The sequence below is a fragment of the Periplaneta americana genome, chromosome 6 (genome assembly GCF_040183065.1).
Source record: "Periplaneta americana isolate PAMFEO1 chromosome 6, P.americana_PAMFEO1_priV1, whole genome shotgun sequence".
Classification (NCBI taxonomy): Eukaryota; Metazoa; Arthropoda; class Insecta; order Blattodea; family Blattidae; genus Periplaneta; species Periplaneta americana.
In genome coordinates, this window is record NC_091122.1 from 187,968,499 (window position 1) to 187,981,726 (window position 13,228).

At 35.0% G+C, this 13,228-nt stretch overlaps 1 protein-coding gene across 4 annotated transcripts in view; it reads right to left on the reverse strand.

The window, feature by feature from the left end:
* LIMK1 (LIM domain kinase 1) overlaps positions 1-13,228 on the reverse strand; it is a 90,238-nt gene that overhangs the window by 27,972 nt on the left and 49,038 nt on the right. For all 4 annotated transcript variants that reach the window (XM_069829745.1, XM_069829742.1, XM_069829743.1 and 1 more), the window contains 3 exons: positions 9,849-10,121; positions 7,135-7,289; positions 3,519-3,625 (listed from right to left, as the gene is read on the reverse strand). In XM_069829745.1, the coding sequence (XP_069685846.1) occupies positions 3,519-3,625; positions 7,135-7,289; positions 9,849-10,121 (535 nt within the window). The remainder of the gene's footprint in view (positions 1-3,518; positions 3,626-7,134; positions 7,290-9,848; positions 10,122-13,228) is intronic.

The window sequence follows — 13,228 nt, forward strand, 5'->3', positions numbered from 1 at the left end:
TGGTACTGAATGTCCAGCTCTTCATTCCAGTGAAAAGCTGAGTAATGGCTGAAGCAAACCGCATAACAGCAACCATTCCTATTCTACTTCATAAAAAACTGCAGGAAACAAGCAATACAAAGGCACTTTATTGAACCACGAGGCCACAAATGGATTCTACCTTACTTACACCAATATAGAAATACTTTCTTTTCCTTGTTTCTTCCTGTGTGAATAGGAAAAATAATATCCAAATACAACGTAAAAGTGTACCACTATAACATTATGTAAGAAGTAACTACAAAAAAAACGCACACACACACACACACACACACACACACACACACACCAAAAAAAAATTACGAAAAAACCACGTTTCCTATTAGCATTATGGTGCATGGATTTACTGGTGCCAGTTAACACGCAAGTCGTACTTTTGCGCCAGTAGAGGTTTACACGGGTTTCTTTATTTTGCCTCGCCAGTGCCATTTTCAAGTGAGGCTGCTACCTGAATGTTGCACGAAGACATAACATGTCAAGTGAAGCTGAACTTGTTCATAGCATTTGCCTAATAGTCGTAACTTTGTTGGTTGAGATGATTTCTAACTTGGAATAAACAAAAGACATGAAAGAAGATTGCATATTATGGGTGAAAAAATGGATTGTTCAGAGGGAGAATTTAGATACATCTGCGAGAATTCTACAAGAACTTAACAACAGATATCTACTAAAGTTACAGATGGCAGCCGACAATTCTGACAATCTACTACAACATGTAATAATAATAATAATAATAATAATAATAATAATAATAATCCGTGGCGACACAGCTCCTGAAGGGTCCAGACCGCCAGCCAGCTGCTGGCCTCACGTTCACATGCAGAAGCAGAAGTGGACGATCATCCAACCAGAATGGAGGTATCATGTGGTTAGCACGACAATCCCCCAGCCATTATACCTGGCTTTCGCAACCGAATTTCCTACCTATCCCCCACTCCCAAAGTGCATCACGATGCTGGGTGGGCACCGGTCCTATACACTCGCCGAAATTTCATGAGAAAATTTCTTCCCCCATGAGGACCCGAACCAGCACGCATTCCATAACGTGAGTCCTAGGCAGGATGCCTTAGACCACTACGCCATGGCATGGGACCACTACAACATTTAGTAGTATCATTATATTCAAAAGTTTGCAACCGACATAAGAGATGCTTTACTTCCAAAATTGAAATCGGAAATTACATTGCTATATTTGGCACCTGGAAATTATTTTGCTTCATTATAAAATTTTCATTTTTACGCTGTATGTATACATATATCTGGTTGCGTGGAAGGGCATTAACACCACCAGAATAAATACATTTATTATTATTATTATCATTAATATTTGTATCCTGTTCCAAAGTGTAAGTTACAATATCGAAATTCTAGCCAGAAGTTCAGATACCATCTACACTGCACTAAGTAGAACAAGCGGACAGCTTAAAATACTTGGGGTGTACTACGAGTAGTAACATGAGGTGCTGCCAAGAAGTCAAGAAGCAAAGGAAGGTTTTAGCAGAAAATTGAGTATCTTCTACTGACCTCAGGAGAAAGAACTAGGGAAGACACTAGTGAAGTGCCCTGTGTGGAGTGTGGGGGCAGAAACATGGATCTTACAATGAAGTGAGAAACGACTGGAAACATTTGAAATGTGTATATGAAGAAGAATGGAGCGTGTGACGAAAGAAAAATCCTGAAAGGATGAGGAAGAGAAAAATAATTTGGCTTTGTCACTGGCTAAGAAGAAACGCGTACTGAAGGATGCACTGGAAGGAATGGTGAACGTGAGAAGAGTTCGAGGCAGAAGAAAATATCACGTGATAGACATGTAATTAAAATGTATGGAACATAATATGTTCCTCTTAATCTCCACATATTATGCGGAGATTAAGAGGAAGGCTGAAAATAGGAAAAACTGGAGATTGCTGGGTTTGCAGTGAAAAACCTACCCTTAGATAGAAAACTATGAATAAATGAATGAGTATAGTATTTGCATAGATAAATAGCACGCATACACGTCAAGATTTCATTTTTCAGTAGATGGCACTTAGCCCCTTTTGAGTTTTCAGTCTTAAATTGTATATAAATTAAGATTGTAATGTTTTTTTACAAAGTTCCCAAAATTTCTGAACACTGTCTTTCTCTTATTTGCACAACTTGGTACAAAATCCTATCAGCAACTGGAAACCATGTTAGTTTAGGTTTGTTGATGTCATCTGAACCACCATCAGATTTCATGGTTCTTGTTATTTTTTCCTTACCTCCAGAGTGTATGCATCTCATATGAATTTTATTTTTGCTTTCACCTCGGCAATTCCGAATCCATCAATTTCCATTGTCCTTGCCATGTTTTCGTAAGCCTCTATTCTGGCATCTCTATTTTTTTTTATAAAGATTAGAGTTCAGATCCCACAAACACTCGTGTTTTTCATATACGTAAAGAAACTTTGTGACTATTTCAGAATTGCACTTACTCATTCTTATAAATCAAATTTATAAAACTTGATGCAAAGACATCAGTGGACTATGTACTGTACAATACTGGCGTGCCGATGAGAAACTTCATGTTTACATGTGCAACAGAAATGTCCGCTTGTGCATGCGTCGCCACTGGCGCATTGAAAAGTTACAATGCCACTCACTTTTCGAAACATTGCATGCAGTGTCTATACTTGCACGCCACTAAAGGTTTACACGAGAAAGTTGCTTTTACTTGCGCGCCAGTGAATCCATGCACGCGTAAACCCACCATTACAAACAATCTGGATAAGAAGGTGCAGCAAGCTTCAGTCACTCCAATAGGAAGATAGGAGCAATGCCAATCTAAGCTCTCTATATCTGTGGCCAAACTAGTGTACTGTGAAAGTCCCATTAATGGATTGTAACATTGTACTGTAATAAATTAATGCATAGTTACATCTTAATGTTATTCCGCTATTTATTTATAACGCATACTCTTGAAGGATACAGTATAAGGTTATTTGTAGGAAATCTTAGTTTGGTTAGAGCCAGAACTGGCTGATACAGTATTATATTTCAGAATCCAGAAAATTTTACGAAATTGATTTATCTTGTTCTTACTGTGATCTTCATTTACGATTATTTTACAAAAATGTCAGCTATTCTGGACTGCTTGCTCCTAAGAAATACACCATACTTTCAAATTGTGATTAACTGTTTGTTCTGTTACATTATGATATGATACGAAACATTTCAATTGTTTCTGAAGTAATAACAGCATTGTTAAACTATAAGAGACTGGTGCAGGCAAGCATGGGCAGTTTCGAATTTCCACGAATTCCAAAGTGGGTCGCATTTTAACAATGCTTAAATGTGAAGTGTATAAAAGAAGTTTTACTGTATATCCCAATAATCTGTCGACACTTCCTACATCAACAGTGTTCCAAAAGCAGTCCTATTACTATTTTAAATTTCTGGCATGGAGAATTTGACAACATTTTGAGGAAAGAGGAAGAAAAGAACTTTCATGTACACACCTGTATAGTTGTATATGTCAAATTCTAGGTCTTGTGGCAAAGGCATTCCAACAGATAGATGCATGGCCAGACCTTCCAGCCATACCTCCATTACTTCGAAAGGCGGCCTGCAAGACATTTTACTATTAATAGACATATCACACACATTACTGAGCTAAACAATTTCAACACCTTGAATATATTTGTGTAATCAAGATGTATAATATATTTTAATTCTCAAACATTTCTACGTAATAAAATCAAAGATCATTAAACAAAATTTAATCTAACTTCACATAAAAAATGTTCACTCCTTTTTCATGTCATTCTCAAATAAAAAATATTCATTCGTATTTTCAAATTAAAACCTCGAGAACCAATGTCCACTGCAACAATGTAACAACAAATAATTACTTATACAATAAAAATGAAGTTTTAAAATTTTAATAAGTGCTAAACAAATCACGAAAGAAAGAACATATAATGCGGGAAACATGTAGAATAGATACACATTATGAAAGAATATACTAAAGGTTCACCAACTTTTGATTACCAAATAAATCTGATGCCACTATTAGCATACTGACAGGTGAAGAATGATGTGTGTGGTTTTTGTTGGTTGGGAGTACAACAGTAACAGAAACTGCATTAATGTGTTGACACTTCTCAGATCTATAGTGTTCCAAAAGCAGTCCTATTACTATTTTAAATTTCTGGCGTGGAGAATTTGACAGTTTTCCTATAAGATGGTGGCAACATTACTTGAATCAGTAACCGAAATCTGATCATTTGTCAAGGATCCAAATTCAATGCTGCTTACTGTTGTTTCACTGTTCACTACATGCCAATACATCCTACATAAACTGGTGTCGAATCCAGGGGAGGCTCATCCTAATGTGCTATTGCACTAGAGCACACTCGTAATTTTGTTAAAAGAAATATCGTTGTTGTTGATGATATAAAATGTTATTCTGTAAAAACATTATGAATTCGCTCATTTTTCAGATGGCATTAGGTTGCAAACAATTATACAGTGTGCTGAGTCTCACTGTAGTGAGAGTTGCGTGCGCAGTGAATGTTGACGAAGGTTAAAATACCCTCAGGCAAATGACATATTCTCCAGCATTAGTACGAGAAACCAGTCAGTAGTGCGCTATTTTCCCAGTAGAACCCTAACCCTAGGGTTGGTTGGAAGCATCAGTAGTAGTGAGTGAAATATTCTTGATATGCCAGCAATTCTACGAGCTGATGCCGAACTTACAATTAAGTTAAAAAGTAAAGCTTGTTTAAAAGTGACCACATTATATATAATTTGTAGACATACTTTTTTCTCTTGAGAATTCGAGCTGAATGACATTAATATTAATAGTATTACTATTACTATTATTATTACAGCAGACGATGCAATGAATTTATTGTGATTATTAAGGCTAACAAATGAAGGGTACACGGGAATAACGATCAAGGTCCATTTTAGAAAGTTTCGAGAAAAACGAATATTTAAGTTTAAGCACTTAATACTTTGTTATGTGTGTATTTAATAGAAATTGACGTAGTGGAATGCCAAGAACGATTATTTCTTATTACTAGCTAGACCAGATGATAGTACTTCCTTTCCACTATAAGATAGCATTATTAACTAAATTTCGATTTTTGATGGACCTTGATTGTTTTTCCCGTGTACCCTTCAAATATGTTATATTATCTTCTTGCGTTTTATTCTGTGGACTGACATGAATTCAGTCAAGAGTTTGTTAACTAATCCATTCTCTGTGAGAAATATGGACGAAAAAATTGAAGTAAAATGGTTGGAAAGGCCTACATTTGATTTAATTATAAATCAGAAAATATAAGGTGGGAAAAACTATGTGTACAACAGAAAATTTCACAGAATAAAATATGACAACAACTGTTTCATCCTCCAAATAATGCCGTAAACTAACAGAAATTCTGCAGTAGGAAGGAGCATAGTATGAACTTCATTTTCGACATTAGATTAGTTGCACGTTATATTTTAAAGAGTTACGAATAAAATTTAAAAAATATAAAAAAAAAATTAACAGTAGCAGCTTAAAAGCTACCCCCTCAAATCTGCCGCCCTAGGCAGCTGCCTAGGCCTCAATACGCCCCTGCCTAGACTCCCTTGGGACAGTGATGTTTATCGGATTCTCAATATGTGAAAACCAACATCTTGGAACCAAGGGTCTCATTTGACAACAAATTCACTGTCACTTACCCAGAGAGCAGTGTAAGTCAGGTTAAGCCTGAGAATAATAAAGGTCCAGTCTGGTATACTGATGGTTCTAAAACCAAATCAGGAACTGGTGCTGGATTATTTGGAAATGGCACCAAGCTTTCTTTCAGCTTGGGTCAATATGCCATGGTCTTTCAGGCTGGGATTTTTGCTATCTTAGCCAGTGTTAGGGAAAGTATTAGGAAAGACTACAATCGTAGACAAATTCTTATACTTTCAGATAGTCAAGGCACTTGAAGCCCCCTTGGTAAGTCAAAACTTGTACTGAAGTGCCTCATGTTGCTGGCTGGACATAACACAGTCCAACTGCCAGGACATGTAACGAAAGAGCAGATGAGGCTGCCAGAAAGAGAACCGAGATCCCATTCATAGGACCTGAACCTGGGACTATCTCTAAGACCAGTAAAGCAGGTTATCAGGAAATGGGCTCTCAAAAAACACCATAATCACTGGCACTCAAGTGACAACTGTAGACACTCAAAGGCCCTCATAAGAGATTTTTAATAATAACAGGTCAAATGACCTGTTAAAAGTGAGCAAAAAAAAGCTTCACTGGGCAGTTGGATTCCTTACAGAACACTGCGCCCTCAAGAAGAACTTGTATAGGATGGGACATAATATAAATCCATCCTGTACTCGTTGTTCACAGTCTATTATGCGAATGCAATGCACTCGCTCATCAAAGAGCTCTCATCTATGGAAAACATTTTCCGAAGCTTGATGAGCTATCAACTGTCCCAGTCCATAGCTTGATTCAGTTCTTCAAGAAATCAAACTATTGGACTGATGGGATATTATGACGGGGATGTGCAATAGATCTTTTAGGTCGCAGTACTAGGGCTGTTAAAGCCCTCCCCCTCTTAAATTCAATTCAATTCAATTCAATTCAATTCAATTCAATTCAATTCATTCAACACTGTGGAGGGGAGGGGGGGTTAAAAAGCATGGAACCAACAAACTCAATGAAGAACTAGGAAAGACTCTTGAATACTTTGTGGTAAATAAATGCTGTTATTTAATCAGAACATACCACAGTACCATTTCAGAACATTTTCTTTAAAGTATCTCTACTCAATATTAACAAAATAAAGGAGGAAAGGAATAGTGATAAACAGAGAAATGAGGAAAGTGCACACTTCGGAATGTGAGGTAAATTCACAATATGATCACTGTAGCCATTGAAACTAGAGAATGACCTACTTTAATAGAGATATTAGCATAATTTAATAAATTTTAAGTAAGTAATATTAGTATTTATAATATAATCAGTTTATCTGTACCTATATAATACTGCAATATTGTAAATTTGTAATAGTAATTAATGTATCCATTTTACAATAGAGCAAGCATTGATCAACATTCAAGACCACGCTGATGACTCACCTTTTGTCAGGATTTAAATCACAACACAAAAAGGCCACTCGGTAGAATGGTTCAGGACATGAGCAACAAAATTTCTCCCGAAACACATGTTGATTCAAACCAAAGTCAGACGAACGGGGCAGATAGTCGGGGTCAGCATGAACACGACCTATTATCTGCACAAGTTAAAGCAACAGTACAAATTAAGCTATAAGAGAATTCAGTGTTGAAGATTGACTGACGCACATTTTTACTTTCTTCACAACACTACATTATACTTGACTTGAGATCTTTTCAACACGCTTTAGACATTTTCATAATGATACCTGTGCATATGTGATCATTTTACGGACAGTTCCAGAACTACTGAAAGACCTAAAATTCACAGATGAGAGCCATTTCCATATGAACACAACAGTTTTGAGTACATTAATACTACTGTATCTGGCTCTGCTTCAAATTCAGTAAGCGTAACTAAAAATACAAACAGGTTGTAATTTTGTAATCGTGATGATAAAGTGAAAATCTCCAAATTTAGTATTTAGATGTAAAATCATATCTAGCATTGTTCAAAATGTGATGAACCTTGGTGGATTCTAATGACTGCAGGGATTCTGATGTCAGCCATATGCACGAGTCAAGGAACCTAATAATGGCATCTAACAGTAAATCATTATTTCCTTAAAGGCGTGTTTTTCTTAAAAGGAAGTTTTCACTTAATATAAGCAAGCAAGGGCTGAGAGCAGAAATTGCAACATCTTCAGACCATTTAACTACTTCATATTTACATACAACCATTAAATTTACTATTAACAAACACACAATAACAATAATCTTTTGCAAACAAACAATATATTTTCTGAAAATCACAATAACATATTTTAAAGTACTGCAATTAAATTTATAAAATTTATAACTTTCATATGTTTCTACAAGCTTACTTCCAACCGAAATATCAATGTAATGCACTATTGATGCCAAAATGATATGGAATAGGTTAAAAGAGCTGTGTATCTGCAAATCCACTCAAATGTGTTCCTCGTAGCACAAATTGGTACATTTCTGGCTTGCTTGGCCGGCAGTAAGAGCAAACAGAAGCGACTGTGATATCATAGAGGCTAGGCATGTAGTGTTTCCTAATGGAGTTCTTTTTTTTTAGTTATGTACTTAAATCGAATTTTTAATTTATATTTTAAATGAGGTGAAAAAATACCATCGTGCAGTGTCTATGACTGTAACATTAAGTTAATCTGAGGGACTAAAAATAAGAACATACAGTAGTTTATTACATTTCCATAAGTTTCTGGCTTTAGATTCATTGATGTTTCTGTTTTTTTTTTTTTTTTTTTAATTCAAATGCTCTTGAATGTATCCACGTCCTTTATGTTGCACGAAAATTCTCCTCGGCATTTTAGACGCCTTTCTAAACAGCAACAACTACATTTCAAAGCACTACAACTACACAGGCACAAAGAGTGAACTGAGCTCGACCACGTCAGTACAAGTATTGCCAGTGTGCACAATCATATTACGGCTCAACACATCTGACTACAGATGTCCACCCTCAGTTTTCAAAAAAAATCAAGGACAAATTATACATATTTTCATCTGTCCTGGACACAACGTGAAATTGTGTAACAGTTTGGGATAAACAAGGAATATGGTAGCCCTAGTTATAACCAGAAACTGATAAAGGAATTTCAGATGATTGCTTACATTATGAAGTTTTGAATAATAGCTTTTATGATTTAGAATCGTTTTATGACAGCCAAAAAGAGCACAAGAAATGTCTGAAAATACTGATCCATGCTTGTAGTGATAATTCCACTGCGTTCAAAGCATGATGTGTGTTGTGAGTATAACGTGTGTCAACAGTTTGCCTGAGGTAAACAAATGCGCCCGTGCACTTGCACACCACACAAAAACAAACTAGCTTGTGTATCATACAATCTAAAGGAAGTAGAAAAAGAGCTTTAACAACGAAACAAAGCATTTCCAGACCTCTGTTCATATAATATATTTCCATCCCCTAGATATGAGGAATGTTTTCTCGAAGTTTTGACATATATTTTTATTACATCCTGTATGTATGTGTGTATCAAAGATAAAAGAAACATTTAACACTAAGATCATTACTGACAATATGAAGGAAAAAAAATTAAGAAATAATAGTCAAACGTAATAATAATTAAAATATATACGAATTATGAACAAACAAATCATATGATTATGTAAACAAAGAACAGAGTCAAACGTAATAATAATTACAATATATACGAATTATGAACAAACAAATCATATGATTATGTAAACAAAGAACAGCCAAACAAAGTATGATGCCAAATTAGATTAAAGGAATACAGTCAAACTACATGATCGAAATGATAGCCGTCCAAATCTTGGATTTAAAATATCGGCATCCTAATCAATTCAAATGAACAAAAAAGAATATGTAAATTAATGTTAAAAAAATACATAATGAAATTTTAAAAAAGAATATTCTGCGACAAGATGTGGTAGCTATCAAAACGATAAAAATGTATTGAAAATAAATAATATACATTGAATATTATAAAGATGAATAGAGATGGTGATTGATGATGTTCAATGAAGATTTTAAAATGGCTGATGCAATTGTCTCAAGAGTCTTTTCAGGAACCTTTAATTAAAATATATACGAATTATGAACAAACAAATCACATGATTATGTAAATAAAGAACAGCATGTTGCTTACCTCGCAAAGTACGATGCCAAATGAAAAAATATCAACCTTCTCATCATATTTATTTCCTTTCATCATCTCTGGTGCCATCCAATATGGATTACCCACCACAGTGTAACGTTTCTTACGTTCACATCTTCGGCTTCCAGCACCCCCACCAGCCCCTCTCTTGTTGCCATAACGACGTCTGTCTGTCATATTTCCACCAACACCTCCACCACTGGAATTGTTGTTCTGGGAAATGATGCGTGCTAGCCCAAAATCTGCCACTACAACAGTCTTGTCCTACATGGGAACAATCATCCAGTCTTCACTTATACAGACGTGGACAAATTATTAACAAAATTGACGATTTTTATGATAATTCTGTTTACAAAATTTGACTTTTCAATTTAGACTACAGTTGACAATTTTGGATATTTCCATCATTACAGTAGACGGAAATATGCAAAAATGTCAACTGTAGTTTAAATTGAAGAGTTAAGTTTTGTAAAAATATATAATAAAAATCTTCAATTTAGGTAATAACGTATAAATTAGCAAAAATGTCAACTGCATTGAAGAGCCAAATTTTGTAAAAATGTAAAACAAAAATCTTCAGTTTTGCTAATAATTTGGAAATATCCAAAATGTCAACTGCAATCCAAATTGAAGAATCGTTATTTTTGTAAAAGTGTACAATAAAAACCTTCAGTTTTGCTAATAATTTGTAAATATGCAAAAATATCAAATGTAGTCCAAATTGAAGAGTTAAATTTTGAAAAATATTCAATACAAATCTTCAATTTGGATAATTATTTGGAAATACACAAAAATGTCAACTGTAGTCTAAATTGAAGAATCATATTTTGTAAAAATATATAATAAAAGTCTTCAATTTTGCTAATAATTTGTCCACGTCTGTATGTTACACAATTGGTTCCAAATTACCGTACTTTTGATTGGAGGATCGTATACTACATATGAAATAGGCCTATTTTGATTATTTTATCTAAACTTCCTCCACAGTGTTTTATTTAAAAGATTTTTTAAAATTCTTATAAGAAATAATTGTTAAAAATTAAATACCAGCATATACAATGATTTCTTAAACACTTCGTTGTCTCCTTACCTTGGGAGGATCAACAACAGCAGGAACAGAACCTACATCTAGTCCTTTTACAGTTTGTTTCAAGATTTAAATTAAGGAATTCTTTACCATAATTTTCTACAATTTTATTTCCGTTCTGTATATTTAGGTAAATTGGATGTGGATTTTTTGGGAGTAGGACGTACTAGGGCCACTATCTGATTCTATTGCGACTATTTCACATCAGTACCTGTGTACAGCCCGTACACTACCACGAAACACAACTGGCACAAGCAAGAACCATATATAACAGGCTGTTCCTTGTTCCTTTGTATGTACAAAGAGGCCCATATATTGAATATGTTTATTTCCTTTTTCTGTTATGAGGTTCTCAAAACATTACAACCAACTTATTAGTTATTACATGCTTATGTGGCTACAGTAATTATGTTTCCCAATTGGTGGTCCGCAGACTTCTGGAGATACGTGGAACAAATTTGAGGGGGTCCGTGGGATTATTTACACCTCATAATTTATAACCCACTCAATTTTGGTGTGCGTGCATGCTATGTCAAGCATAAAAACTGGACTTAATCCTCGAGTGAAGAATGTGAAACGGAACCACTGCTGTATTCATCTAGAAGCCTTGGCTACAAGATGATGTCACAAACATTAAAGAAAGTCTTGATGAGTAGTTAAGATTATAAATTTTATCAAATCTCGATCTTTGAATTCCAGAATTCTCAAAATTGTGTGAAGAAATTGAAAGCCAATACGAATTACTTTTGCATACAGAAGTGCGTTGGTTATCCAGAGGAAAAATTTTGCAATGATTCTTTGAGTTAAGTGATGAAGCACGACTATTTCTGAGTGATACCAAATTTCCATGCGATTGGAAGCCTGTTTAGTAGATATCTTTGCATACTTGAACAAACTCAATAAGAGTCTTGAAGGTAGCGGTATTAATATTTTTGACGTTGGAACAGGACTGAGGCAGCAATTATAAAAATATGGCCGTGGACAAGCCAAGCTGGAGGTGGTAATCTCAGCACCTTCCCAACATTGAAGTCGTTTCTGGAGTCCTCTATGAAGAATTGCCACAAGCTCAACATGTCATCACTGAGCATCTGAATGATTCAGAGACTAGCTTCAGAGATTACTGCTCTCCATCTGGATAAAAATCCTTTCGAGTATATATCAGTTTTGGGTGAAAGTATTTTCTGAGTATAAGAAAATAAGAGAAAAGGCATTGAAACATCTAATTCCACTTTGTATCACATATCTTTGTGAACAAACAATTTTAATACTTTGTTTCCTGAAAAACAAACATAGAAATTGCTCGACATTGAACCTAATTTAAGGCTAAAAGTAGCAAATATTGAACCAGATGTGAAAAGAATTGTCTGAAACAAAGAGAGGTATGACTTTTCTCATGATATCTTAGATTCAACTACAAGTATATGCTATATATGTTCAATTTAATTGTTGTTAATATTGCTACATACTTCTCAACTACTACTTCCACGCAGATACTAAAATTTAAAGGTGTGGGGACTGTAGTTTGCTTTAAAAATAAAAAGAGGGTCCACAAATCTCAAGTAATAATTGGGAACCACTGGTTTAGACTATTGAGAGGATTGGAGAGACCATTTCTCCGAGATATTTGGAAATCAACAAAGGAATGTTTGTCAGCATAATTTTTGAATAGCCACAAGTAATGGTCACTATGTGATTTCTTGTCACTATAATAATGTTTACCAAAATCAGTTGTCATGTCACCTGGGCATGGAGAGCAATGTTTATAGAAATATGTTTTGCGACAGTCGACTTCTACAGTAACTGTAACGCATGCAGGAACTACCCTCACTTTTGTAGGGTCGGACAAGCAGAAATTTCAACTTAACTCTTAGTATTGCCTGCAGGATAAAGGCGGTGTACTAAATTCAGAGTGTATTATGAAGTTTTTAGCACAGACGGAACAGTGTTGTATTGCCAGTTCTGCAGTATAAAGTGGCAGCAGAAAAGAAATTCACCATAGAATAACATGTAAATTGCGATAAACACAAGTGCGGACTTCAAGGAAAAAAATAAGCAGCAGCTAGTTCTGTGCCAGTGTTCATCAAATCATTCACAGTTTTACGAGAATTTGTGCGAAGCCTTCATTAGTGCCAATATTTCATTGAGTAAACTGAGCAACGTGAAACTACGAGAATTCATGGAAAAAATCTACCAGATTCTACCACTACGAAAAAACTACGTATATCGGTGTTACGAAAAAACAATGGCAAATACCCAACAAGCTGTTGATGGAAAGAAAATATGG